This window comes from Notechis scutatus, chromosome 2 (assembly GCF_049901735.1).
Source record: "Notechis scutatus isolate UNSWTSFEM ecotype Mainland chromosome 2, rNotScu1.2, whole genome shotgun sequence".
In the NCBI taxonomy this organism is placed as follows: Eukaryota; Metazoa; Chordata; class Lepidosauria; order Squamata; family Elapidae; genus Notechis; species Notechis scutatus.
Window position 1 is genome coordinate 158,817,032 of NC_142010.1, and position 26,901 is coordinate 158,843,932.

General features: G+C 43.6%; 1 protein-coding gene across 2 annotated transcripts; it reads right to left on the reverse strand.

Moving 5' to 3' along the window:
- Positions 1-214: 214 nt before the first annotated feature.
- PLPPR2 (phospholipid phosphatase related 2) lies at positions 215-26,087 on the reverse strand. 2 transcript variants are annotated; one of them, XM_087957075.1, is made up of 9 exons: positions 26,004-26,087; positions 21,847-21,933; positions 20,412-20,600; positions 18,395-18,515; positions 18,052-18,308; positions 8,466-8,642; positions 7,217-7,354; positions 4,973-5,097; positions 215-2,095 (listed from the first exon to the last, which is right to left on the reverse strand). In XM_087957075.1, exons 2-9 carry the CDS (start codon positions 21,910-21,912, stop codon positions 1,990-1,992), a joined length of 1,179 nt encoding a protein of 392 aa, XP_087813201.1. In that variant the 5' UTR covers positions 21,913-21,933; positions 26,004-26,087; the 3' UTR covers positions 215-1,989. The 2 variants fall into 2 exon arrangements, with proteins under 2 accessions (XP_087813201.1, XP_026535405.1); XM_026679620.2 differs by lacking the exon at positions 26,004-26,087 and adding an exon at positions 22,560-22,623.
- Positions 26,088-26,901: the final 814 nt, after the last annotated feature.

The following is a 26,901-nucleotide window of genomic DNA, read 5'->3' on the forward strand; positions in this document are numbered from 1 at the left end:
TTTTCTAGGTCTAGATTTGGAACCAATTCCACAGCTGTGCGTAAAAAAATAACATGCTTAGCAGATCCCATTTATTATATCACTTAGCCTGAAAACAACATGGTCTCATTTGGGATTAGATGCTTTTATCTGATTTCACATTAACATTTCTTTGTTTTGTTTGTGCCATTTACTAGAATTCTTCCTGAAATGAAGGACACTGTGAAGCAAGACAGATTGTTCAAACAGAACTTTATTAAAATAGATTTTGGAAGGATGTGGGAAATTCTTCACTGAGCACAGTGGGGCAGTGTACTCTGCCAAGTTTTCCAAGCAACTGCCCACCCATCCCTGTGCTACACTCAGAAGGTGCCATGCAGCTGACCAGCAGCTGTGTAGCAGAGACAATAATTATTATTAGCACCAGGAAGAAGAGCAGGGAAAGTGAGAAAAAGACAGCCTTTCCTAATCTGGAAACCTTCAGATGTGTTGGACTACAATTCCCATCTTTAAAATGGGAATAATGCTCAATACAGTTGGGTTTCACTGATGGAGGAATGGAAATATAAGGGACCTCTAGTTGTTCTTTGGAGGACATGGGAGATATTATCATCCTGTTGTGCAGAACAGTGTGGAATAATGATCATCTGCCAAGCAGCTGCAACAACTGTTATTGAGCGTGGTAGGTGAGTCAAGAAAGTGAAGCCGCCATTGTGAGGAACCCACATTGTGCATTTAAACTAGAACAAGGTTAGCAACAAGTCATGCTTTCCTATATGGCATTGTTTGGAAATGTAGTTTTGAAAATCTTTATTCATTGGAAGTAACTACAATGGAATAAGATTGACATCTATTTCTCTTGTAATGAAAACATATTGAAAACATAACACTCAGCTCTGTTGAAAGCTTCCCCGCTCCCCCTCCCAGCATGCAAATGGCTCCAGATTCAACTAGGGGACAAATGATCCAGATTCAACTGGGGACAAATGATCAAGGCTCAGAGCTGATGAAACTGTATGTTTAAAATGTTTTCACATTGAGCTCCAGAAAGACTCTAGGATAACACCTTGGAAAGCAGCAACAATTGACTCTAAAAAGAATCTATTTGAACTGGAGTGTTATTGCTTGTTTCTGATGACTAAGCTCAGAAGAAAGTGCTGTGGATCACATGTAGTTTACTTTTCTTCAGCCAACCTTTCCTATGAAGTGATCGTATGAAGCTGAGCATAGACCATAATCCAGTCTTTCTAATGACATATATCTCCTCAAAGCCTTGGACCAAAATCATTCCAATGTTACCTGAAAGTTCTTCATCAAAGGCCATATCTGAGACCAGATTCTTATTTACTTTTATAACAAGGTTTATTGGTTATAGCTCAATCAAGAAGGTGTCAAAACTGCCTATAGAGGACAGCCCTAAGATTCTGAGTTATGTCTTATTTGCTTGAATTCTGGTCTTCAAATACAATATTAGCTACCATAATGATTAATTAATAATTTTTCTGACTATTCAAATCTTTAATTTGCAAATTTAATTGTAAACTTCTTTTACTAAAACTCCTGCAATCAAAACCACCTCTCTTGGTCAAATGTGCCTTCTTCAGTGTATTCCCAAGATAGAGCTATTTTTTTGGAAATGGCACCTAACTTTTTTCTTGAGGAATCAACGGTAAAGGAAATAATGCCTTATCAAATGACAAGGATTCCTAAAAGAACCTTGGCAAAGCAAGCTGTGATCAAAATCCCAAGAGCTCATTCCTAGCAATGATGTTCAGTTGGCAACATGGTGAATGGCATCAGACCAATTGAAAAAGTAATGGGGTTTTATTTTCACCCTTATTTTCCCTCCCCAATCTATGCTGCACACTCACATCATAGAACCAGAACTATGTTATGACAACTAACAAACCTGATTCCAGGAAAGTCCAAGAAATAGGTTGGGAAATGGAGAGTATGAGGTTAGAGCCCACCCCCCAAGATCTAGCTCCATATCAAGAATGCTTTCTTAGGTCAGACTTCACTTGTGACCAACCGCGAGGGAATGAGGACATCTGGGGTGGAGGGGAAGAGACAAAGTTGAGAATCAAGTGGCCTCTGTGAACACAGCTCCGTGATTCTGGAACAGAGGAAGGGAGGGGAGAAGGGAGTGAGTAAGTCAGTCAGAATGGACTTAAAAAACAGGAACAAACTCTGCAGATCAAAATTAAATTCAAGCTTTAGAATTCTTCAGCAAAGCCTTCAGCTGAGTCCCAGAAAACAGGGGAAAGCCAACTGTCACCTCTTTCCATCTTTAACTTCTTAGGCAAAATCAAATATCAACTGTCTTTAATCTCTTTTTATGTTTATGGTTCCATGTGTGTGTTTTAAAGAGCAGATCTCTAGTAGTCATGACTGCAAACCAAGGTATTTAACTTTTCATTGCACGGGCAAGGCTTTTTGCTGATGGGTTTGAATTATCGGGTTCAAGAGAGGATTTCCTTGTCTCTTCTTATACCACTTAACCATATATCTCACTTTAAAAAAGACTTGAACAATGGAAAAGTGTATCCTGGTGTAAACAAAACCAGTGAGCAGAACAGCACAGCAACACAGAAAGCAAAGACTTACATCCAAATCCTATGTGTGTTTATTCAGAAGCAAGTTCCATTTTGTTCAGTGGGACTTATGCCCCTGAAAATGTGCACAGGACTGCAACCTAAATGTGGAAATTAAGCTGTCAGTGCAAATTTTCCCAGAAGGCACAAGTCATTATCATCTCAGAATCTCCATACCTAGTAGCAATAGCTAGGATATTTTGCACAGAACGACTCACACAAATACATTGAAAACAGTGGATTCCTCTGAAATGTGTGCCTGTTTACAAGGGTCCAATCTGCCATTTGTGGGCCATAAAATGCACTTGTTTCAGATTGGTGGTTGAGCAGAGAGAGGGACCTTCTGGTAGTGGAGTAGATGGGCAGATGGGTGGATGGAGAGGAAGAGATGTTGATCGCCTGCACTGCTTTTTCTTCTGTGTAAGTTTTCAGTGCTTAAACCAAATTCCAAAGAATGGCAGGCACTTCTGCTTTTATGGTGTCACTTCTGCCTTAAGGGGTTAAGGGGAAAGGATGAGGTGGCCAGAGCAAGAGGACATTTTTAATCTAGGGAGTGAGAGGAAAGTGGTGCCAAGTGGACTGCATAGAATCACAGCATGTATGAAATGTTACCAGATTTCTTGCTGTATGTGGTTCATCACACGCAGTGTTTTCTCAGGGAAGAGTGCCTCCTTCATCAACATCTTAACATTTTATTTATAGCTACAAACTTCATTTCTGTTCTGCACAATTGGCAAAGCTTTCTGACAGTTCATACCAGGGGTAAAACAGTAAAACAAAATGATAAACTCTAAAATGAATTAAATAACCGCAGAAGAGTAGAGTAAAACTAAGAGCAGAGGACAATATTCAAACAAGCAGGTCTCTGATGGATTTGCATTTCTGGAACCAATTCTCTTAATGCTGTAATATGCATTAAATGAAATACTGTAGTAGTAGGCATAACCTGGAAACTAAAAACTTTTGGGATATGTCAAGTTATAATCTGGCTCAACTACAGTATCAGGAAGACCAGGAATCATTGCTTGTAACAAGGCACAATATTTTCTTACTGTATCAAAGAGGCTGGGGCAACTTAAATGGGCAATAAAACTGCACAGAAAACTTTTATACTACTTCAGGGGACAATTTTAATTCATCCCATTTCCATTCTTCATTGTAACTAGCTCTTTCTTATGCATAAACTCAGGTCAAAACTATTTAAAATGCACCTCAAGAAAAGGAAATGATTATACTGTATTTGCAACAAAAGGTTTGATGGTTCTGTGATCACACCCCAATAACTTAGCAATTTCAAGAGTGCTTTCCCTCTGAAAGACCTTTTACAATGTTTGATTTCTGTCAGTTAAATGTCTCTCTTGGTCCCCTTTCTGCCTGAGGAAAAGAAGCTGCCTAAAAATTATGCACACCTTGATATAAGGTGTTGGCGTCCTTAGGCCACACCTTCCCACATTACACAAAAACACATCACCTAATATGCGTATATCCACTAAGCATCCAAGTTTATACAGTTTGGAGGTGGAAAATATGCATAAAAATCTTGTCTAATAATTGTGCACACAGTTTAGGCATGTCTCATCAATAGCTCTCTGATGTTTCACTAAAAAGGTTGTTTAGTCCTAAATTGGACTTTCCATATCCTTCCAAAGAACTTTCTCTTTTTCTCAAAAGGCTCTAAGCACTCAGCAGTCATAGTTGCCCTAAATATCTGAAGGACACCAGCAATATATAACACCATCCAGTTGCACTGTGGTGAAAAACCATGTCAGAGAGCATATCACTACATCAGGGGTGTCAAACTCAATTTCATTGAGGGCCACATCAGGGTTATGCTTGACCTCGGGGGGTGTGAGCGTGGTATGGGCATGGCCAGGGTGGGCGTGGCTAGCTCGATGTCACTCGTGTCAGAGCACCCTGCCAAAGAAAATGGGCTCCCGAGCTCCGTTTTCAGCTGCAACAGCCTCCTACAACTCTGTGCCAACAAAAACAGAGCTCATGCGCCTCCCCAGGCTCTGTTTGACACCCCTGCACTACATTAATACTGGGTAATGCTATTTATCTGTAGTATGACTAGTGTAAATTCAAAAATGTCGTGCTTTTTCCAAGTGAAACATTTCTGATTTTGAATATTCTATTCCACCCTCCATTTCCCTTCCTATGTCTAAATGGACCCCCTGAAGTTTCTGCGTGAACATCAGGATATCTGATCCAATTCTTTTGCACCGTGACTTTTTGCCTGCCTCCGATATCCAGCCATATGTTAATCTGAAGTATCCTTTCCTTCTCCTTCTATTCCCATGATGCCTATGCCGACTCTCTGTACCAACTTAGGCTGCCGAGAGTAAGCAAGGATACCTTGCAAGGGGTCACGATAGACAATTCTGGGAACAGGCACTTACTCATAAGGACGGGTCATTGCTGCACTGCCAGGTGCTGCCAAGTGTAGAGATCGTGCTAGCTGCCTTTCCAGACCTCTTGAGAGTAGTGTAGAAAACTCCGGTTCTTCTGGGGTGTCCCTCACCTGCTGCAGCCATACTCCACCCAAGGGGACAACACCAGGGCAGGGCAGTGGAGGGGGAAGACATGGTTAAATGGGAGAGAATGAGACAGAAATTAACATCATTAGATATTTACTATTCACACCCAAGTGGAAAGAGGAAAGAAATAAGTTGTAAACTTGTTTTCTTTAGGGAGAAATGTTAGAGCATTGGAATATTTGGAGTTGGGGAGAACAACACTTTCAGAGATAGAAGAGCAAGAATTTCTAAGTTAAAAAGCTTCATAAAGCCTCCATGTATATCAGTATATTAGTTCATCATTTGAGACAGGAGGGAGGGAGGGAGAGAGAGAGAGAAAGAGAGAGAGAGAGAAGGATCTATCTAACTGTTTTCCACAGAATAAATACAAAGTACCTGGGCCCAAAAACTATTTGCTTCCTGCACTTATTCCCTTATTTGCCTGATAACAATTCCCTCTATGCATCAATTTCAGCACTAACTCCACAGTTTAAAAAATTATGTTGCCTTGAGATTGGGAGTAGGATGATCACAAAAGGTCTTCTAACAAAGGTCATGGTCAGAGATGTCCTACTGAATTTTGCCTGAGCAGAGTATTTATAAAGCCTATTAGATCTATGGTTGTATTATTTATACAACAAAAGGGTTTTTTTTTAAAGAAAAAGAAAAACAGACTAGAATGTTTTCATAAGAGTAGAAAGAACATTCTAAGAATGGAGCTCAAGAGAACCAGTCTGGTGTCATGGTTAAGGCTATAAACCAAGGAACTGAGAGTTCTAGTCCCACCTAAGGCACAAAGCCAGCTGGGTGATCTTGGATCAGTCAGTCTCTTTCAGATCTAGGAAGGAGACAATGGCAAACCACTTTTGAAAAAACTTGCCATAAAAACTGCAATTACTTGCCAAGGCAGTTGTGAGGAATCAAAAGGCTGACTCCAAGGCACACATACAAAAAAAGGGGGAGGAAAATAAGGTAGAAATCAAAAGTTTCTCTGAATAATTAAGTGGGAGCCTTGTAAAAGGAAATACCAAAATATATGCAATCATATTTTTGTTCATTCACAGAGTTGTTTAAAAGTTTACAATCCTTAATGTGAACCCTAGTGCTTACCAGCAACACTTTACTTGAGCAAGTTTTGCTTCATTGATTTCTTCTTACTATTGTGTCTTCATCTAAGATTAAGTTCTCTATAAGAGATGGCAGAAGCTACTAAAATTCCCCTACATTCAACACTGTGGTACTAAATACTACTTGAGCCACAGTATGTGGGGTTTACTAGAAATCTCCTACCTAGGGATGGAGAAACTCCCAAAGAGATGGGTTTTAATTAATCCTCTCCTTGGTGGCTGGAAAAACAGTGTTAAGAAGCTTTGTCCTTCATCCCATACAACAGAGTGATAATTTAGTGTGTCTTAGTGAGTCTTCTGTTCTTCCTATTCGCTCCTCAGATCTTATTTGCCTTGGCACACCTGTTCAAGTTGACATCTTTCTTTCCTTTGTTACCCAGAATTTGTGAGTGATGCTCAGGATTTAGAAACATTTCTCATTTATATTAAAGGAAGTCTTTTCAAACTGATAATCTATCTATGTTCAGTTTGACTCCCACCCTACTATAAAACTGTCCTGCAAAATTGTCAACATCCGCCCTGGCACAGAGAGAAAGCAAATCCATTGATGCTAATGCTTTGCATCTTTATATCTTTTTAAGTGAGGAAACAAGATTTTGGTTTCCGAAGAGAAGAAGGTAGGTTGGGAGAGGATCAGCCCCAACCTCAGATGTCGGCATCTCAGTTGAGCCTCCTGTTCATGATTGCCCTACCTGGCACAAGGCTTAATAGCTTGATTAAATCTCCAGTTTAAAATCACCATATGTTTGAAAATAGGATTTTCAGGAGAACAGCAGGAAATTTAAATGGCAGCTGGACCAACTGTCCTCTTCTTGTTCTAAATATTGCCATATAAACCCATTGAAGAGGTAGAAGAAGCCCACTAAAAGGCATTTTGCCTAGTGCATCCTCAAATATGGTGCTAGCTGTGCATGTGTATGTGTGGGTAGGTGTTTTAGAGCAAAGAGAAAACTGAAGAAGAGGAGGAAACATGCAGGGGTGCATCAGGAATATCTCTTACCTGAGCCACACTTAATTTGTCAAGGGAACTGTCAACACAGGGCAATCCCAAGACTGGGACAGTGGGTAGATTTTCAGGTGGAGAAACTTTCTTGGCTGAGGATACAGGGCTTTGGAAATTGTTGACCACACATGTCACCTATCCAAAAAGAGAAGAGCGGCATTAAAGGGCTCTTTTCCTGATTTCTACCAATATAGTACTCTGCATCAGAAGGAACATTCAACAGAGCTTTGCAACTGATAAACCCATTAACACAGTTTCTTATGTGGCTTTTCCTATTCCTTTTGCCAGCTGCTTCTTGATCAAGCCCTAATTTTTCTTCATAATTGGCCTTATTTGTCTTGTTATGAGCATGAGCCATTCGGTCAGGACTCACTTTGGTATTCACTAGTATGGAGTGAATAGCTGGGCATGACAGAGGAACCATGAGCTGCCTTTTTATTGAAATGTAAAAGGAATGAGGGCAAGATGTTCATCTGAGCAGATGGAGGTGACTGGGTGAACCTCTCAGCCATACAAAAGGGGGTAAAAAGTTAGCTTGTGTTTTAGTAGGAACCAAGCTAGTTTACATTTCCGTTACCCCAACCCAGAATAGCCACTTCTCCAAACTGTATTATGCTACTCAAGATAGCCTAGGTCAAATGAGAAATTGCCCCATTCATATCTGCATTTGGGAAAACTATAACACAGTCATCAACACATCACAAACTAATACGATAACATATTATGTATTCAAAATGGACAGTGATTAATATTTATATGTTTTTGTATATTAGGGTGTAGGTATATACATATGGATATATGTAGAATAGCTATATGTGTTATGTATGTGTACACTTTTGAGAGCAGGCAACAGAATTTCATTTTTAATGTGTGCCAGAGTCCCACAGAAAAAAAAAGATAAGATAAAAATAATAAGATAAAGGTTATTTTTTAAGGTAAGCTTTACCCCCAAAAAAAAAAAAAATTCTTATCTTCCCTTAGAATAGCATCATTGGCCTGGCCTTTAAGTTTTAACCCTTGGGTGCTGATAAGGGAATAGTTTTAGTAACTGCCTGATGACACACCATATTTAAAAAGGGAGCTCTACCCTGCAAAACATGGTAAAGAAGCTCCAACAGCACTGCCACTATATGTGCAATGGTGACTGGAACGGCTTCTCCTTCCCAGAATAGTTCTGATGGTGTCTGAACGCTGAGATGGAAGCCCTTTTCCCTCCCTTGAAGAGCCTCAAACACAGAACACTTACCAGAAAGATGGCAATGGCCCCGCCGGTGAGGAACCCAGCCAGTACATCAGACCAATGGTTCCGGTACTCGGCTACACGCACCACACCCACCAAGAATGCTGGGCCGAGGAGTGCCAGGCACAGGGATGGCTTGGCCAAGCGGGAGCCCTTCAGCTGAAAAACCAGTGTGATATACATCTGTGGAAAAGGAAGAACAGCATAGGAGAGTTAGCTGAGATGCCCTTCATCTTCCTTGAAAAGGGCTCAAAATGTTGCACAGCATAACCATGCATATATAACCAAGGCACAACTCTTTTTAAAATAAGGGAAAAAAGACAGGCAGAAGACCAGCCAATCTGGTATAGTGGTTAAAGCAACAGGATAAAAACTGGGAGACTGTGACTTCTAGTCCTGCCTGCAACATGATGCCAGCTGGGGGAGCTTGGGTCAGTCCCTCTTCCTCAGCCCCAGAGAGGAGGCAAAGGCAAACTGCTTTTGAAAACCCAGCTTGAGATGGCCCAACTGAGAAGGGACCCAGCTGGGAGGCGGCCCAGTGTTCTAGCTGAGAGATGGAGAGATATAGCCCGGCAGCTGAGCTGAGAGACAGAGAGGTGGCCCAGCAACCCTGCCCGGCAGTGGACCGGAAGTGGTGAATTGCAAACGGAGGTCACTGAGCAGTGGTGAAACAGAACTACAGTATGTGGCAGCAGACCAGTGGCTGAGAACAGCACACTGGACCCTGAGTTAAGAGAGAAGCACTTCCTAGAAAAAAACCTGGCATTTCTAACAACAAGAAGAACAAAAATGCATAACACTTCATAAAGGGCCAAAAAAACGTATAAATCCTTAAATTTTTAAAATTTCTAAATTTTTCTTTTTTAAAACTAATTGTTTCAAATTTTTAAAATTCTCTTTTCAATTTTCAGTTTATTTTTTCAATTTTTATTTTTTTTTCAATTTTAAACCTTTTTTCAACTTTTAAATTTCTTTTAAATTTAAATTCAACAATCTCAACAACCTCCTCCCCCAAATAAGAGATCAACCCCACTTTCTTTCCCCTGACAGCTGCCCTGGTGCCTCTCCTGCTGTCGCCTCCATGAGGCGGGAAGATGAACTGACAGCAGCCTTCGCCCTTGACCACTGCTAGCCGGTCTGCCTGCCTAACTGCTTCTTTACTGTCTCCCTCAGGTGGGCCAAGGCCGCTGGTAGCGGTGTGAAAAGTGGAAGAGGAGGAAGAGTGACTGGCCAAGACATCTGAGCCCAGTTCCTACAGGGTGAGTGGCACTGACACTGGGCCCCTAAAAAGGGGAGTGGGAGAAATGGAGGACACCATGATTTTTGCCCTTTCCTTAGCTGTGTGCCGCCACCACCTCCATCTTGGGGATGGTGGCAGCTGGGACGAGCTATGAATGGTAGCCAGAGGAAGCACGGAGTGAGAACCAGAGGGGAGGCCGAAAGAGCACCACTGCCTCCCCTTAACCTCTTCCTCTCTCCCTCCACCAATTGCTCATCTCCCTAGGTGGCCCTGCTACAGGCATTCAACCGCTGCACCATGATTGTAGCAGATACATCAATGGGGAGCATAGGCAGGGCATGGGTGCATTTTCCAGACCATGTTCCAATCTTCATTCACCAGCTGCCTCCATCTGTCAGCCTGTCCCAGACCGTTCCCCTCCAGATGTGGTCTGTTGGGCTACAGATTTATTTTCCTCCTCCCTGTCCCCAAGCAGCAAAGCTGGCTCCAGTCTCTCTTTTTACTGAGTGCTTTTGGGTGTTCTTAAGCACTTTCCATGTTTATATTCGATTATAAAATGGCCTCTCCAAGTGGCTGGCTGGACTCCTTCCTTCTTTCCCTCCCTCCCTCTTCCCTCCTTTTCTTTACTTCCTTCTTTTCATCCTTCTTTCCTTCCTTTCCTTCTTTCTTTTCCTCCTTTCCTTCTTCTTTCCTCCCTTCTTTCCTCCCCTCCCCCAACAGCTCCTTTGTTCGGCTGCTGCGGAGGAAGGCCCCACCGCTCTCTTCCAGCCTGGGAAGCCCACACACATACGCATGTGCACACACACAACAACCTTGAAGACTTTTATCCACATCTGAGCTTGCAAACTGCCAATCATGCCTGGGCTTGAGGAGAAGACCCTCTCCTTCCTCTGTGGATAAAAGTTCCAAACTTGGAATGCAGTGTATGTGTGCGTGCATGTGCTGGCTACCAGCAGTTTGGGAAGGCGTGGAGCTTGTGGGGCACCAAATTGTCCCCATGTTGAGTTAGAGTTAGCTGGTGAGGCTGTGCCCAGTTGCAGCCATGCCCACTCGGTCATGGCTATGCCTACTCAGCCACACCTACCTGGCCACTGTGAGTTCTCATTACATGAGACTGGCCCTTTGAGGGCAACTATAATGCTGATGTGCCCCTCAATGAAACTTAGTTTGACACCTCTGACAAAAGAAAACAAACCCATCAGGACAAGATTCAGTAGTCCACCTGCATAAAGGCCACTCTTTTAAAGACAGCAAAGTCCACATTTTGGACAGAGAGGACTGTTGGTTTGAAAGAGGGGTTAAAGAGGCCATCTATGTCAAAATTGAACAGCCCTCTCAATAGAGGGGGGGGAGATTTGGCATCATCTATCTCTAGTCTACAACAGTCCTTTTAATAGTTCCACACCCATTTGCACTACTCAGGTGACCCTGGCGACAGATAAACCCCCCAAAGTAGTCTCAATGATTGTCTAGAAGAATGCAAATGTCTAGCTGTCTGCAAGGAATATAGATTCTTCCATTCTCCACCATCCAGTCAGAGCTGAAGAAGCTTCTTGGATGAGAAATGAAACATCTTCAAAGAAAAATAATAAAGTGCAGTTGCCTCTTGAAAAAGCACCTTTGGGACTGCTTAAATCATTCTGTACACCAGTCTTCAAACAAAAAGAAACTATAACCCAACCTATCAAAAAGCTAACCATAAAAGACAGGACAGAAATAAAAATTAAAATAAGCAAGACAATGGCTAAAGATATGGTTTGATCTTGATGAATATAAAGTACCAGGATTACATCCCAGAGTTCTGAAGGACCTGGCAGATGTTGAACAGTGGTGGGATTCAAAAAACTTTACTACCGGTTCTGTGGGCATGGCTTGGTGGGCGTGGTTAAGTGGGCATGGCCATGTGACTGGGTGGGCATGGCTTTGTGGGTTTTTTTGCTTTTTGGGGCCTTCTGGGCCTCAGAGGAGCCTCTGGGGGGGCGTTTTTGCTCCCAGAAGGCTTCTCTGGAGCTCAGGAAGGCAAAAAATAGAGGGTGGGTTCAGCCCCTCCCTCCATTTTTTGCCTTTCTGGCCTCAGCAAGGGGAATCCCAGCACAGCTGATCATATGAACAGCTGATTGTCAGGAGGAAAAAGAAAGAAATACCTTAAGGGGCAAGCGTCAGGCGGGCGGGGTAAGTGAGCATTGGGCAGGTAGGCCAAGCAAGCCAGCGGCATCTGGGCGACCAGGTTGGGGGCGTGGCCAGCCAGAACTTACTACCGGTTCAGTGACCCATACCAAATCCTTGCTACTGGTTCACCCGATGCTGTGCAAACCGGCTCAATACCACCGTCTCAGAATCATTCTACCATATCTTTCAAAAATCCTAGAACACCGAGGAATTACAAAAGAGCTGATGTGGTTCCCATCTTCAAAAAAGAAAGGGTGGGTGAGATGGTGGGAATAGACCCAGGAAACTACAGACATCAATGTCTAACATCAATACCTAGGAAGATACTGGAAAAGATAATACAGATTGTCAACTAAAAAATACTTCTTTAGTCTCTTTAGTTGCCAGCAGAAAGGGATTGGGGAAAGCAGTGCATTCCTTAAATGCTTCAGATAATCACTTTGGCAACCAAAGCTTCTGGTGCACAAAATTATTACTGGAGAGCATGATTGATGACTCTTGGCTATGGCTCTTTGGGGAATATACATCCAGGGGGTGGGGGGAAGACCAGGGTCAAGGATGAAATGAATGATATGTCAGAGTCGGCTGCAACCAGGAAACGCCGACAGGTCAACTCCTAATAAATCAATCTTTTTTACTCTGAGAGATGTAGCTAGAGACTTATGATTTGAATGGGGGTGCATGTTGGAGTCCTGACACAGATCTGCGAATATCTAGAAACAGATAAAGCAATAACTAGCAGTCAGCATGGATTTGTTAAAAACAGATCATGCCAAACCAATCTTATTTCATTCTTTGACAGTGACTAAATTTGTAGACCAGCAAAATGCTGTGGATCAGGGGTGGGATTCAGTTTTTTTAACAACCTGTTCAGTGTGTGTGGCTTAGTTGGTGGGTGTGGCTTGGTGGTCTTGTGACTGGGTGGGCATGGCCAACTTGACATCACTCATGTCAAGGGGTGCTTCTCCTCGCCTGGCCTCTCATGACGGTGGAAGATGCTGCAACGGTCATAAGTGTGAAAAATTGTCATAAGTCATTTTTTTCAGTGCCATTGTAACTTTGAATGGTCACTAAATGAACTGTTGTAAGTCAAGGATTACCTGTACAAAAATACAAAGAGCTTCTTTGCTTGCAAATCATTAATTAATACCAACCATTAGATTAAAAATATCTGCAAGCCAGAGTTACAAATCAGGCAGGATGCCAGAGCACCTTAAGGAATGAAAATAGTTAAGATGCAGTGATAACTATCAAGCAGCCAATTCTTGCTCATAAAGTGAAACCCTTTAGCAGAAAGGTCATTTAAGCTCTCCAGGAAAAGCACAGCCAGGAAAAGCAATCCTTAGATCCCTTTGCACCACTTAAAGACACCAGCTGGTCTCACTCCCCTCACAAAATATCCTAAGGAAACCATCCAGATTTAAGGAAAGGTCACATGCCCCCCAGAAAGGCAGTAAAAAGAAAACAGTGCCAAGCTTGCATCCTGCCTCTTGGAAGTACACCCCAAAAGGACAGTGCCAGATAGTCCTAAAGCAATGAGGAAGACCCCCTCCCCAGATAGAAAAAGAAACCATGAGGCAGGAAAAAATTCAAACACAATACAAATAATTAAATCACAACAGTAGCTGTTGCTTGTTGAAGCTGAATAGGGAAAATTATCCCATCAATACACACAGGATTAAAGGTCACCAAGCACAGAATTAACCACCAAAAAACAGTTTTAGACCAAAACCCAGAAAGCAGAAGTGGTATTCAGCAGGTTCTGACCAGTTCTGGAGAACCGGTAGCGGAAATTTTGAGCAGTTCGGAGAACCAGCAAAGACCACCTCTGACTGGCCCTGCCCCCATCTATTATCTGTCTCCCGAGTCCCAGCTGATCAGCTGGGTCTTCTTTTGTTGCCCTGCACAGGAGAACAGAGCTGGAAAGCAGGTTAGTGAGGTCGGGAGGGAATGGAGATTTTACAGTATCCTTCCCCTGCCATGTCCACCAAGCCATGTCCACAGAACTGGTAGTAAAATTTTTTGAAGCGCACCATTGTCAGTAAGGGTATGTAAACTCATGTTTGAATGTCAATCTTTCTAGCTAGCCAAGAAGCCTTGCTGAATGTCACTCATCTTGGTTCCCTGTCACTAAAAGCTTTGCTTCATTATTCAATTATTTCTTCAAAGTGCTGATTGTCCAGGGAACTATTTCCTCCCAACAGCAGTGTAAAAATCTTAAAACAACCCTTCCCTTTTAAGAAAGTCAAGACCCAGAAGCTCTGGAGACAGGAAGTCTAGGTGTTCTGGCAAGAATATAATAAGGGTGGAAAAAAAAACAAAAGGAGATTGCTTCTAACTACCGGTTCTCTGAACTGTTAGAAAGTTAACAAGGGGTTCTATAGAACCAGACAGAACTGGTAGAATCCCACCCCTGCTGTGGACATACCGTGTTTCTCACAAAATAAGGCCGGGCCTTATTTTTTTTTTGACCCCCCAAAAAACGGCTAGGCCATCTTTTCGGGGGTGACTTAATTCCCCCCCTTGCATCCTCGGGCAGGCGGGCGGCGACGGATTGGATGTTGACCTCAGCGTTGGTGGGGCACTTCATATCGGGAAACCTTCCGCCACTGTTGCTTTCCCTTCTCCCCGTACTGCCACGGCGTTTAGAGCAACGCCGTGGCGTTTGGTGCAGCCATGCACGGCTAGCCAGGGCTCCTCCCTGCAACCGGAGCCCGGTGGAGACACTCGGCTTCAGGCATTCCTGTCGCTGCCTTCCCTTCACCTTCGAAGGCAAAGCCAATTCTTTTAAAAACGATGCCCTACTACCGGTACGACAAAGACTTCCCTGCCTGAGAGGGCAACCCAACCCCACGTGGGGAGGCGAATCTCCCAGGGCCGCAGCTCAGGATCGGCCCACCCCAGGAGAAGCGCCCAGCTGCCATCCCTGCCTGGCGTTGGGCAGAGTGTGAAGAGCTTCGCCTGGGGCGCGCAGCGCAGCTGACAGGCGGGCCCTCCTGCCCGGCGGCAGAGCTCTTGCCAAGGCAGTGAGCGCCTCCCCACCGGACCCTCCGCTCATCCCGCCAGGGCCACGCCGGAGCCGTGCGGGCTGGGCAGAGCCAGGAAAACGAGCCGCGAGTGCATGCCCACCTGCCAACCGAAAGAGCCGGGCTGACCTGAGCTTGGCTTCCTTCCCAAGTCCCTCCAGCCTGAACCCGAAGGGGCCACTGGGAGAGGCTGCCCAAGGCAGTGATAGTGCCCACCCATCCGTGGACAGGGAGGCAAGGTGCCGGCCTGCGCCGCGTCCTCCTCCGAGCTGAGCCTCGACGAGTGAGCGCCTCTATCCGATGCCCATGCCGCTGCAGCGTTTGGAGCTGCCGGTGCATTTGGAGATGCATGGGGACGGGGACGGGCTGGACGAGGGGTGGAAAGGACAGGCGGCTTCGGGCTCTCTCCACCGGACCCGCCGGCCAAGGAAGCAGTGCTGCCGTCACCTCGCCTCCCTGTCCGCGGACAGGTGGGCGCTATCATTTCCTCGGGCAGCCTCTCCCGGTGGCCCCTTCGGGTTCGGGCTGGAGGGACTTAGGAAGGAAGCCAAGCTCAGGTTGGCCTGGCTCTTTCGGTTGGCAGGCAGGCACACACCCGTGGCTCACTTTCCCGGCTCTGCCCAGCCTGCACAGCTCTGGCGTGGCCCTGGCGGGATGAGCGGAGGGTCCGGCGGGGAGGTGCTCGCTGCCTTGGCGAGAGCTCTGCCGCCGGGCAGGAGGGCCCGCCTGTCAGCTGTGCTGGGCACCCCAGGCGAAGCTCTTCACGCTCTGCCTGGTGCCAGGCAGGGATGGCAGCTGGGCACTTCTCCCGGGGTGGGCCGATCCTGCGCTGCGGCCCTGGGAGATTCGCCTCCCACGTGGGGTTGGGCTGCCCTCTCGGGCAGGGGAGTCTTTGTTGTAGTAGGGCGTCGTTTTTAAAATAATTGGCTTTACCTTCGAAGGCAAAGGGAAGGTGGCGACAGGAGCGCCTGAAGCTGAGTGTCTCCGCCAGACTCCAGTTGCAGGGAGGAGCCCTGGCTGGCCACGCATGGCTGCGCCAAACGCCGCGGAAAGCAACGGTGGTGGAAGGTCTCCCGACACGAAGTGCCCCACCAACGCCGAGGTCAACGCAGGCAGCACCATATCCGGGTATGCATAACGGCCAGCCCCCCCGCCATTCCCCCCCATTTCACATGTTTAATATAGGCCTTAATTTGGGGGGAGGGTCTTAATTTGATTTTATGCCTATAAAGCATGCTGGGACTTCCTATTGGGGGAGGCCGTATTGTTGGAGAAACACGGTAGTATATAGTATTTCAGCAAGGCATTTGACAAGTAGACCACAAACCTACTTCTTGGTAAGCTAGAAAAATGTGGGACAGACAACATTACCACTAGATTTCCCTCCATCCCAACTTTCAGACACCCAAGACACTAGACTAATTCACCAATCAACACCTTGTGCCCCATAAAAGTTCCACTTGGAGTAGGCTAGTTTTTAAATGATATCTGTTGCAGCCATCAGGATTAAAGATGCAACACAAGGATTCTGGTGAGGGCTTTACTTTCAAATGAGATACCCATATGGAAGCAATCTAAAGCAGTAGGATTCCAATTAGTTTTCTTGAACTTTGTCAATGTAAAGGGAAGAAGACTTATCTGTTTTCTCAGGGACGGTCAAACTGCACTTGCTATTGTTCTGGAAACCACTATTAGTATAATGGAAAAAGAAGCTCTCGTAGTTTTGTTCATATTCAGACTATGGAGGGAAAGAAACCACTTTTTCCAAGTCGCACTGCATTGTATAAGTGTGTGTGCCTGTTCTCTAGCATCTCTACTACTTTCACAGTACTTTAATCATTCTGATAGTTTAAACTAGTTTTATGGTTTTAATGTACTTTTATGTATTTGTTGTTTCTCATATCCAACTGAAAATTAAGCTAATAATATGCTTAAAAGTTAAATAAACCATGCTAGTAAAATGAAGAAATAAGCAAGAACCTTCCTGCCATGTGGTGCATAGCTATCGCCCATGGCAATATATAATTGGACATTTATAGGCTACTCTGTGGAGTGGATGACTTGGCCAGACTACTCTGAAGATTGATTTAATACATTTTTAGATCTTCCAGGTTTTATTGTGCTATATTTTACCAATTGCCTTAGATATCTGGCTACTATCCCCTGCTGGCTCAATACATTTTGATGCCTTAAAACAAAAACCAGATATTCTTCACTCACTGAGAAAACAGTTGGACTGCAACCTCCTCTCAATCCGCAGCAATCTGAACAATGTTTCATCCGCCTAATGGCAGGTTCTGGTCACTGTCTAAGTTGGTTCTCCCAGTCAGCATTTTTCCATGTGTCTTTCTCTTCCATTGCATCAAACAGCAAAAACTAAGGGATGCTATAGTTTTGGAAGAAACCAGCTCACAGGCTTCACAGACCACTTGTTTCCCTTATGACAGCATCAGCCAAGACAAGAGCAAATGGGAAAGTCAGCTACCTCCTTGCTTCTTCCTTTTCCTTACTAGTTAAAAAGTCTATTTTTTCAAATAACTTTCAGTGGCATACACCAAGCATTCTTGGTTGTTATAGACAATGCATTTATTAGTCCAGTGTTTCAGATTCTAAAAATTCTTGTATTGCTAATGGCATGTGATACTTGCAGTACCCAGACAGTATTAGAGGAAAAAAAAGGGCCAGAAGACAAGAACTCAACTGGCTGAGAAAGAGAGGCTAGGTTTCCCTCAGTATAACATCAAGGGACCTATTTGGTTTTACTGCCTTCTAATGAGAAATGGACACAGTGAAATCAAAGCTAATCCTTTTTCCTGAGGTGCCCTTGCCAAGGATAATTTTTGCTCACAGCAGGCAGCGTTTTGTCACAAAAGATCGTTCCCCCAGTCCTGTCCTGGGAGAAAAGATCTTTCACACTTTTGTTCTATGCCCACCAGAGGGCACTTCAGACTTCTCAATGAAACAGTTCATTCCCAAACCTTGACCGCTTCTGTGCCTGTCAAACCTGGTCTCCACCCACCTGATCTGATACAGATGGGGGTTGAGGCAGGGCATGGAAAGGGAACTGGGTGCTAAATTACTGGAAGAGCCTCAAACCGGCCCCTCCTCCCTCCCTCCACCTGTCTGGCTGTCCTGTCACCTAGCTTCCACTTCATACCACAGTGTACGCCACCGCATAGGCGCTGAGGGCAGCGTCCTTGGAGGGGAACGCCTTGCAGGCTGCAGTGACCAGGAGAGGATTTCCAGTGCAGGCTGCCTTGTCTGTGACGTAAATGGTGCCTGGGGGTGGTTGGCAGCCCAGCACAGTGTAGTTTGGTTGGCACACTGACAGGAAATGTGGAGTCTGGTTGCCGGTCACCACTTGGCCTGCATTGGCAAAGATGGTGGTAGTGAAGAGGCCGAAGGAATAAACACCTATGAAAGGAAAAGGACAGGAATGAGGAGTGGGGCAGAGCCTGGGGACTCAGCTGGGCCTAGGTGGGAGGGCATTCTCCTCTTACCCAGGAAGCGGATCATGCGGCGCAGAAGAGGATTGAAATAACAGCACTCGCCCGAGATGATGGTTTTCTCTTTATGCCTTGTGGGTTGGAAGAAGAAGGCAGCCAGTTCTCCAACAAGTATCTGGGGTGAGAAAGAGAAAGAAGCAGAAAGAGGAATTGTACTTTCTCTTTAATAGCAGTTGTTTAAAGTAAGCTCCTGGAGGAAACGGCTGGGCGAGGGCAAAAGGGCTGGAAGATTCCTTCAAGATTCCTTATGTTTCCTCTCATAAGTGAAGTACTGCTAAGACTTAGCATGGGGGGCAGGTGGTTGAGAGGAAGTGACATTATTTTCTAGCTTCCAAGGTCCGAGACAGGCCAGCCCAAGCTGAGGGATAAACAGAGTGTGCATTTCCATGAGGATAGACACTTCCCCCCCACATCTGTAACCTAGATGAGTTCTAGGTTACAGATGAGTTCTATAACCTAGATTCAGGAAGTGCTGGCAAAACAGATAGAAAAGCATTCTCACAGATCAGAATAGAAATACATATTTTTTTACATGACTCTTGGAGAAAATGTAATTCTTCTCTAGATAGTACCTGTAGCAGTTCAGAGCACAATAGGACTACATCAGTGGGAATTTAGTTCAAAGGAAATCATAGTTTTATTTCCATTTTCTCTTTGGTCACTAAGGTATTCCCAAGTGTTAATGAAATAAAAGCAACATAGCAATGCCCACTGTGTAGAAATGGCTGTCAGAGCAAGCAGGGCTCATGCAAGGGACAGAGAAAGGAGATGCAATAGAGAAAAGTCCATTCACTGGAGCAAGTCATCTAGGGAAGAAAAGCGATGCATTGAGGACCTCGTTAAAAAGGGGGAGAGTGCTCCTCTGCCATCTTCAGCTTAGTGCTTTGCTGGCGTTCTGCCATAAATTGTTGGCGGGGGAGGGGGAAGAGAAAACAGGCAATTGGCATATAGAAGAGGGTAGAGAAGATCCAAAGGGAGTGGTGGTGACAGGTTTGAGAGAAGCCAGAGGTGTGAGAACCAGCCTGTTCCGATCTTCAAGGCTGCAGAGCCTGGGGAAGGAATGTGAATTGCACCAAGTGGCACCAAACATCCAAGCAGTTCCCAAAACACCTGCATAGAACACCATTGGACGATGATGGGCCAGTCATGTAGGAAGGGCTGGGGAGAAGGGGAAACTTTGTAATGCTTTGTGAGGGAACCTGAACCTCAGTTCTAGCCTGTTTTCACTGCAACCACTAATCCTTAGTAAAAGAACCTATCCCTTCAATCAAATGGAGTCGAAGGTCTTTCTTTCCTAGGGACCTAGTTGGGGCAAGCTTGACCAGATAATAACAGCTGAAGTGAAATAGGTCTCTCTTGTGAACGTGGGCTCCGATATCCTTATTGGAGTTTCTGGTCATTTTTTCCCACACAGAAAAAGGATGGTGGGGAATAAAAAGCAGTTATGTTGCATATCATACTGGTGAAGATATTGGATATGAGGGACTCATGTTCAGGTGTATGTCGAATTATCTGAATTAACACTGTTCTTAATACATCTTGTTTTATGAGAATAAATGGGGAGAGAATTATGTGTTTTCTCCTGAGCAATTTGGAGGAAAAGCCAGATAAAAGTGTAACAATGAAAACAATACAGAAACAAATTTGGGTTGGTACATAGGTCATTCTGAATATGAGAGGCAACGCCAATGAAAGCATCTGAGCAGACAAGAGTATGTGAATATAATATCATGTGAATATAATCATCCATATGATTCTAATGGGCGTGTCTTGTAAGCCCTCAAATATATCTTCACTCCATTTCCCAACAGAGCTTTAAATATGACTGGATGCCCTCATACTTCTCCTCTCCAGCAGTCAGTCTCTTTGTGGTCTTAATCTCAAGGAAATTAATACCGTCACAGTGAAGGCCGTGCCTATGTCGTCATTGCCAAAGTATCCCAAGATACATTTACCAGCCCTTCCTCTTGAGGGGTTCTTTCTCCTCCCGTATCCCTTGTGGATCTCTTACCGTGATGGTGGGAACAGCAGTAACAAGAGAGTAGACCAGGACTGGAGGTGCTCGGCTACTGTCCTCTGGCCCAGGATAGGGTTTGGCCAAAGTATTGTCATAGCAGAAGAATCCTTGAAAGTGCACCGGAAAAGTGTCTGAATACTCAAAGTGGTAAGCCAGCACCACTGTGCCAGCCATGATTCCCAGCTGGAAAAAGAACAAGATGGCACATCAGGCACTACTAACAGAATGGGAGGCAAAGAGATCTTTCAGATCTTTGGAAACACAGGTGGTTGCCACCTGCCCGTTACTGCATGCAAATTTCTATGCATCTTTTCTTATTCAGAAAGAAGGTTGAGGAATAAGAGAGGAACCCGGCTTCCTGGGCCAAAATAAGGCTATTGTGCTCCTCTCTTATGTCCCTCCCCTCCTGATTTCTTCCCACCTTTCCCAGACATTCCCCTTTTTACAATTCATAGCTCATAAATGATCCCAGGCCAACTCCCAGGGACTGAGCCCAAAGGAAGCAAGCTGAATGCAGGCTTCCATTTGACAGAGGAGAGGTTCCAGATATATGTCTGTTTTCTTCTGTCCGTCCACATTACAGGAAGCATCTGAATGCTTTTCATGGGATGTAAATAAATCTATTTTGCATCTATAAACAATTGCCATGCCTCATTTCCTCATTTTCAAAAATATGTCATGAAAATTTCTAAAAATAAGTAGATGCATTTTCCAAATGGCCAGCCATCAACAAACATTTGAGGACCTTTCTAGGTTTGCTGAAAAGTTACACAGAAAATTCGGGAAACAGTTCTATTTCAGGGGAAGGTATTCAGATTTGCACCCTTGTTTGTAAGTAGATATAACTCTAGAACAGTAGACTAACTAAATTCTTGAATACCCTTACATATTACAGAGCTGAAGCATTCTAGGCCACTAAAAAAAAGGACACACTAGTAAAGCTATGAGATATGCAAGCCCTAACCCTAATCTGTTCGTACTGGCCTTCCTGCCCACAATGACCTCCATATATGGAATATGGAGTAATGAAGACTAGTCATCTACCAAGAAGAGCAGGGCTGGCCCATATACAAAGATCCATCCAAGCAATGCTACCCAAGCAGCTTTTCTTGTAATATAGCAGGACAACTTTGCTTCACGTACTACTGAGCAGCTTCCAGGAACACTAGCAAAATGCAAACTCTGTATTCCACTACTCCTCTTGTAACCCTAAACTGAACTGGCTGCAGCATTTGAGTGTGGACAACTCCTTCCTAGTAAAGAGAGAATGGCTGTGTGTGTGTGTGTGTGTGTGTGTGTGTGCATGTGTGTGCGTCTGTGTGTGCATGTGTGTCTGTGTCTGTGCATGAAAGAGAGAGAGAGAAGAGAGAAGAGAGAGAGAAAGAGAGAAGACCGGGAACTTGTTGATCAAATTCTCTGGTTTTCTTACCTCAACAAACACAAAACAAGGTATAATGGTTATACTTCTCTTAAGCTCCTGCTTTCCACCAGCCATAGCAATTAGGCCTGGATACTTCTGCAAGGAAGAAGATGATTTATAAGGTGGGGGAGAATCCTCCCAAACCCCTCTGCTATGTACATTCCAGAAGAAAAACCCCAGACAAGGCTGTGTTCTATTTTAGACAAGCATAATTCTTCCCTACAGGATTTCCCCCCAATATTTCCAAACACTCATAACATCGTATTTTAAGGCAGGTGTTTTCAAACTGGATTGTGTCCTGAACCCCCTAAAACACGTGTGCTCTCTCAAGAATTACTTCCCTTGGATTAAGCTGGGGCAGGGAATAAATACCATTGCTTATTTTTAATGATTACGTTTTAATCTAAATATCAAAGGAGTTTGTGGTTACTGTACTGCTTTGCCCACCTCGGCCTTTGACAGGAAAATTAGTAGGCAAAGACTACAGAACATTTTAACAAAGCTGACATTGTGCCTCCAAATGCCTGTTCAGTTTTTTTAAAAAACGGTGACTCCAAATTGCTTGTGACATTCTTCTCCTTTCCCCAGAAATCCTAACCCACACTTTGAGGATAGTTGCTTTAAGGCCAAGCAACAACTTTGATATTCTATATGAAAACTACCTGACCAAAGCATCTTCTCTTTTGGAGTCCAGATGCTCAGCTTTAGCAAAGTCACCCTACCTTGTCAAGCAGTCTGTGTAAAGTTTAAAGTCGTTCTAACAACTCAAGGAGGATATGGCATCTACAAGAAAACAAAATAATAATGCCCCTTAGTTTTTTTAGAAAAAGATTATGGTGATATACAATACAGCTTGTTTTTGACTTCTGACCACAATTGACCCTCAAATTTCTGTTGCTAAGTGAAGCATTTGTTAAGTCAGTTTTGCCCCATTTTACAATCTTTCCTGCCACATTTGTTAAGTTAATCCGTGCAGGGGTTAAGTTAGTAACACAGCTGTTCAGTGAATCTGGTTTCCCCATTGACTTTGCTTGTCAGAAGGTCACAAAGGGCAATCACATTACCTCAGGACTCTGCAACCGTCATAAATATGAGTCGGTTGCCAAGCATCTGAATTCTGATCATGTGACATGGGCGTGCTGCAATTGTAGATGTGAAAAATGGCCATGGGTCACTTTTTTCCCAGTGCTGTTGTAATTTCGAGTAGTCACTAAATGAACTGTTATAAGTCAAAGACTACCTGAATATGTAGCTCAGAGTAGAAACAGTGGAATCCTTAGTGCTGTCAGCTTTGAAATTCAGCTGCCACATATTTTTTTAGAGAGTTAGAGGAGTTGAAAAGTTCAACGTTATTCTGTGTGTCGTATTAAGAATTTGCAGTTGCAGTTAATTGGTTCTCGTGATTTATGAAGTGTAGAAGTGGGAGGAGAGAAGGGAGGAGAGAAGGTGGGTTCTGTGTAACGCAGAAAAAAGCTTTCACTTGGGAAATTGCTTTGGAACATGCCAGATCTGTTCCTAATAAATCAATTGGAGAGATAACGTCTCGGAGTGAATGATATCATGGATACAGTCTGGATGCTTGACAAGTGCTCTCTGACGTTGGTTATTTGCTTGCAGACATTTCTTAACCCAACCATGTAACATCATCAGTGTGAGTGAGCAGGGCAAGCTACTGCAGATAAGCAGGGAGCAAGCCCCACACGCAACCTAGAACTAAGAATAAATTTCCTGACAGTCAGAATAATTAATCAGCGGAACAACTTGCCTCCAGAAGTTGTGAATGCTACAACAATGGAAGTTTTAAAGAAGGGATTGGACAACCATTTGTCTGAAATGGTATAGGTTTCCTGCCTAAACAGGGGGTTAGACTAGAAGACCTCAAAGGTCCCTTCCAACTCTGCTATTCATTCTACTCTATTCTTGCTTGTCAGAAGATTACAAAAGATGATCATATGATCCCAGGACACTGGAACCTTTCATAAATATGAGTCAGTTGTCAAGCATCTGAATTTCAATCACATGACTATAGGGATGCTGCAATGGTTGTAAGTAAAAAATGGTCATAAGCCACTTTTTTCAGTGGTCTTGTAACTTCGAACAGTCATTAAACAACAGTCATGTTGTAAGTTGAAGACTACCTGTACAATCAGGGAAAATAAACATTTTAAAGTATTTTTTGAAAAAGCAATACATAGAATGTTTTTTTTTTCAAAGTTACCTTCCTGACTTCAAATTTCCACTCCTCCTAAAATTATATTGCAGAAACCTAGTGCATATGTTACTGTGAACATGGATCAATGCAGTGGTTTCTTCGGAATGAATATGCATTTTAATATCTAATGTACAAAACCAAACCATAAAGAGCAATTGGTTCCAGGATCCAGCTAGCCGGCAAGCCAACCTCTGATTCTGAGGAGTCAGGGAAGGAGACAAATTAAAATAGGTGTTTTAAACTTCTCTCTCTGAGGGTGCTGAATTTTATTTTGGCTATGAGAAGAGCGTGCGGATGTGTATCCTGGAGTAAGGCAATTTTTGTGAATTAATGGAATCAAAGCAGGATTCAGCTCAAGAATTTGATAAGTATCTTATAGTTCAAAGCTGGGGACAGACATTTTGCAGTCTGTAGAAAGAGCTGAGCAAACTTTTATCATGGCTGAGATTTGAACTCCTATGAGAAGGTAAGAGGAACTTTTATAAGAAAAACTTGTGCTACAGGAGTTTTGAATACGTTTAAGTTCTAGTTGCAAAAGGGAGTTCAGAAAAATGCAGTCACCACAGGCACGTCGATTGGCCAAATCTGCCATAAATATAAGGCTGGGTGTTGTCCCATCGGTAGACACTGCACTCACTGGCTTCCCACTCTTCAGACCAATTTAGTGGGACTGGAATAAATCCACCAGACTCAGTAGTATAGCCAAACCTGTAAAGGATTGTGTTGCATATTCACATAAGATTGTGGTCTTGTTAAAGACACAAGCATCTCTGGGAAGCCAGAAGCTCCAACTGTTTTTCCGAACAGCAAGAGTATTTTTTTAATGCAAGTTTCATCATAATAATAGTAATAGTAATACTAAGAATTTTACAGTCAATTTGTAGAGACATTACTTAGTTATGCTTTTTTTGTACAAATGTCAGCGCAATATAAAATAATATTGCTTTATCTTCATATATAATAAGAGAAAAAGATAGGTTCTTACATTTCTGGACCTCAGAGATGATAAAAAAATTAGTCACCTTCCCTACTGTTTCTCCTAATCTCTGCTGCTTTCTTACTTCTCCTTGCAACACATCTCTCTCTGGCCAAAGAACTGGAAAATTTGAATGCCCTACTTAGAACGAAGCAAGCAAACTCAACTTCAAACAACATTAGTACATGTTAATACTGTATCTTGTATTGCTTTATGCAATTTATTCTGAGCAGAGAATCAGGATTCTTGTATAAATAGTGCACAATTTGTATGAGAACCTGTAGCAGAGAATAATGATCACTGTACATAAATGAGAGTACAAAACACATTTCTCTATTAGAAACCCAGCTTATCCCAAATCTCAGTCCTCATAAATGCACAAGGATTCAAAACTCTCTTCCCTCAGTATGGAGGAGGATTGGGGGGGCTGACTGCCTTCTCCCCCTTCCTCCTCCAGCACAGATTGGAGCCCTACAAGAGAGAGCCATGCTGCTCATGGGGCTAGTCCAATTTCTCTAGCACTATAACCAGTGTTGGAAGAATCCAGCTGCAAGATCCATGGGCTCCCTGCCCCCTTTGACAAGTGACCCACATCCATGGCAACTCATCAGCTCCCTGAGCCAAGCTGAAGCAAAGTGGCACCCTCTGCCTCCGTGGTTTCGCTAACGGCACCAGTGACCATTTTGCTGCAAATAGCAATCAGGACAGCAAGTGTGTGTTCATGTGTAGGCATGTGTGCGTGGTGAATGTTTTAAAGGACTGTGTAGCTTAGCAACACAATCCTTTAAAACATGCACAAACACAATGCACACACAGAGAACTGCAATTGTCAAAATTGCGACAATGGTACTATGAATAGGCAATGGAGAAGCAGCAATGGAGAACCCATTTGTCTTCAGAATGGAAGACAGATATTGCAAGCTACCAGTTCTCCCCTCCAGGAAAATCCCCCCACAGCCCAGCCGTTGCATCTCTCACCTTCTGTCTGTAGGAGTGGCTTTTTAGGCAGCAGCCATGGCTTCCTTGGGCCACCTTAGTTCTTGTCTCCTCCTCCTTCTCTTCGGTAAGCAATTTTAACAGTCTGTCAGACGGAGCAAGGAATCCACGCTGATCACGACAATATTGTAATTAGACCCTGGATTGCTGGATGAAACATTATTTTGCATTAGCAGCTGGAATGAGGGAGAGGGAGAGAGAGAGAGAGAGAGAGAGAGAGGAGTGCAACACATACATATGAATGCACATACGCAGGCACACACACACAAAGGGAGGAGATAGTGGGAAGGAGAATGCTTCAAGAGGGGATATTCAATGAAATCTGGCTGTCTCTTCTGTGTCAGAAGGGTGAACATTGCACAATCAAGGAGGCTCAGCTAAAATCAATAAATCAAAGCTTCACTTCCGATTCTAAACAAGCCAGCTTTGTTGTTCCTTGTTTGAATTGAGTTTCCCTGTAATATACTCATATAACTGGCCTCACATTTCTACCAATGATTAGTACTAGAGGAAAAATGAGGCACTAACCATCCAAATTTATTGCCAAACATGCTTCAACAACAATTGTTGGGTGCACACATTTCAAACTCAGATTTTACAGTAAAACATGAATTACTAGTTACAGAAAATGTAATTCAGGGATAACACCAACTTCTTGAAATAATTGTAAGAAAGAAATTCAGCTTGCATTTTTCTGTCAATTTTATCAGGAAAGATCTTTTATAAAATTGTTTGAAAAATCCTTGCGCAATTTCAAACATCTGTATTTTCCTCTATTTACTTTTGCGACAGTAAAAGCAAGAGTTTAGTTGCTTTGTTGCAGAGGGAAATGGAAATATGGTGATCATACTGTCAAAAACACCAATAGTGTATGGCATTT

What these genes read in the sequence shown, in the direction of transcription:
- PLPPR2 (XM_087957075.1), bottom strand. Translation starts at nt 21,912, where the DNA reads ATGGCTGGTGGAAAGCAGGAGCTTAAGAGAAGTATAACCATTATACCT. An exon ending in CTGCTGTTCCCACCATCACG is followed by an intron (nt 18,516 to 20,411) that starts GTAAGAGATCCA and finishes TTCTCACCCCAG; the next exon opens with ATACTTGTTGGAGAACTGGC. An exon ending in GGGCCATTGCCATCTTTCTG is followed by an intron (nt 7,355 to 8,465) that starts GTAAGTGTTCTG and finishes CTTTTTGGATAG; the next exon opens with GTGACATGTGTGGTCAACAA.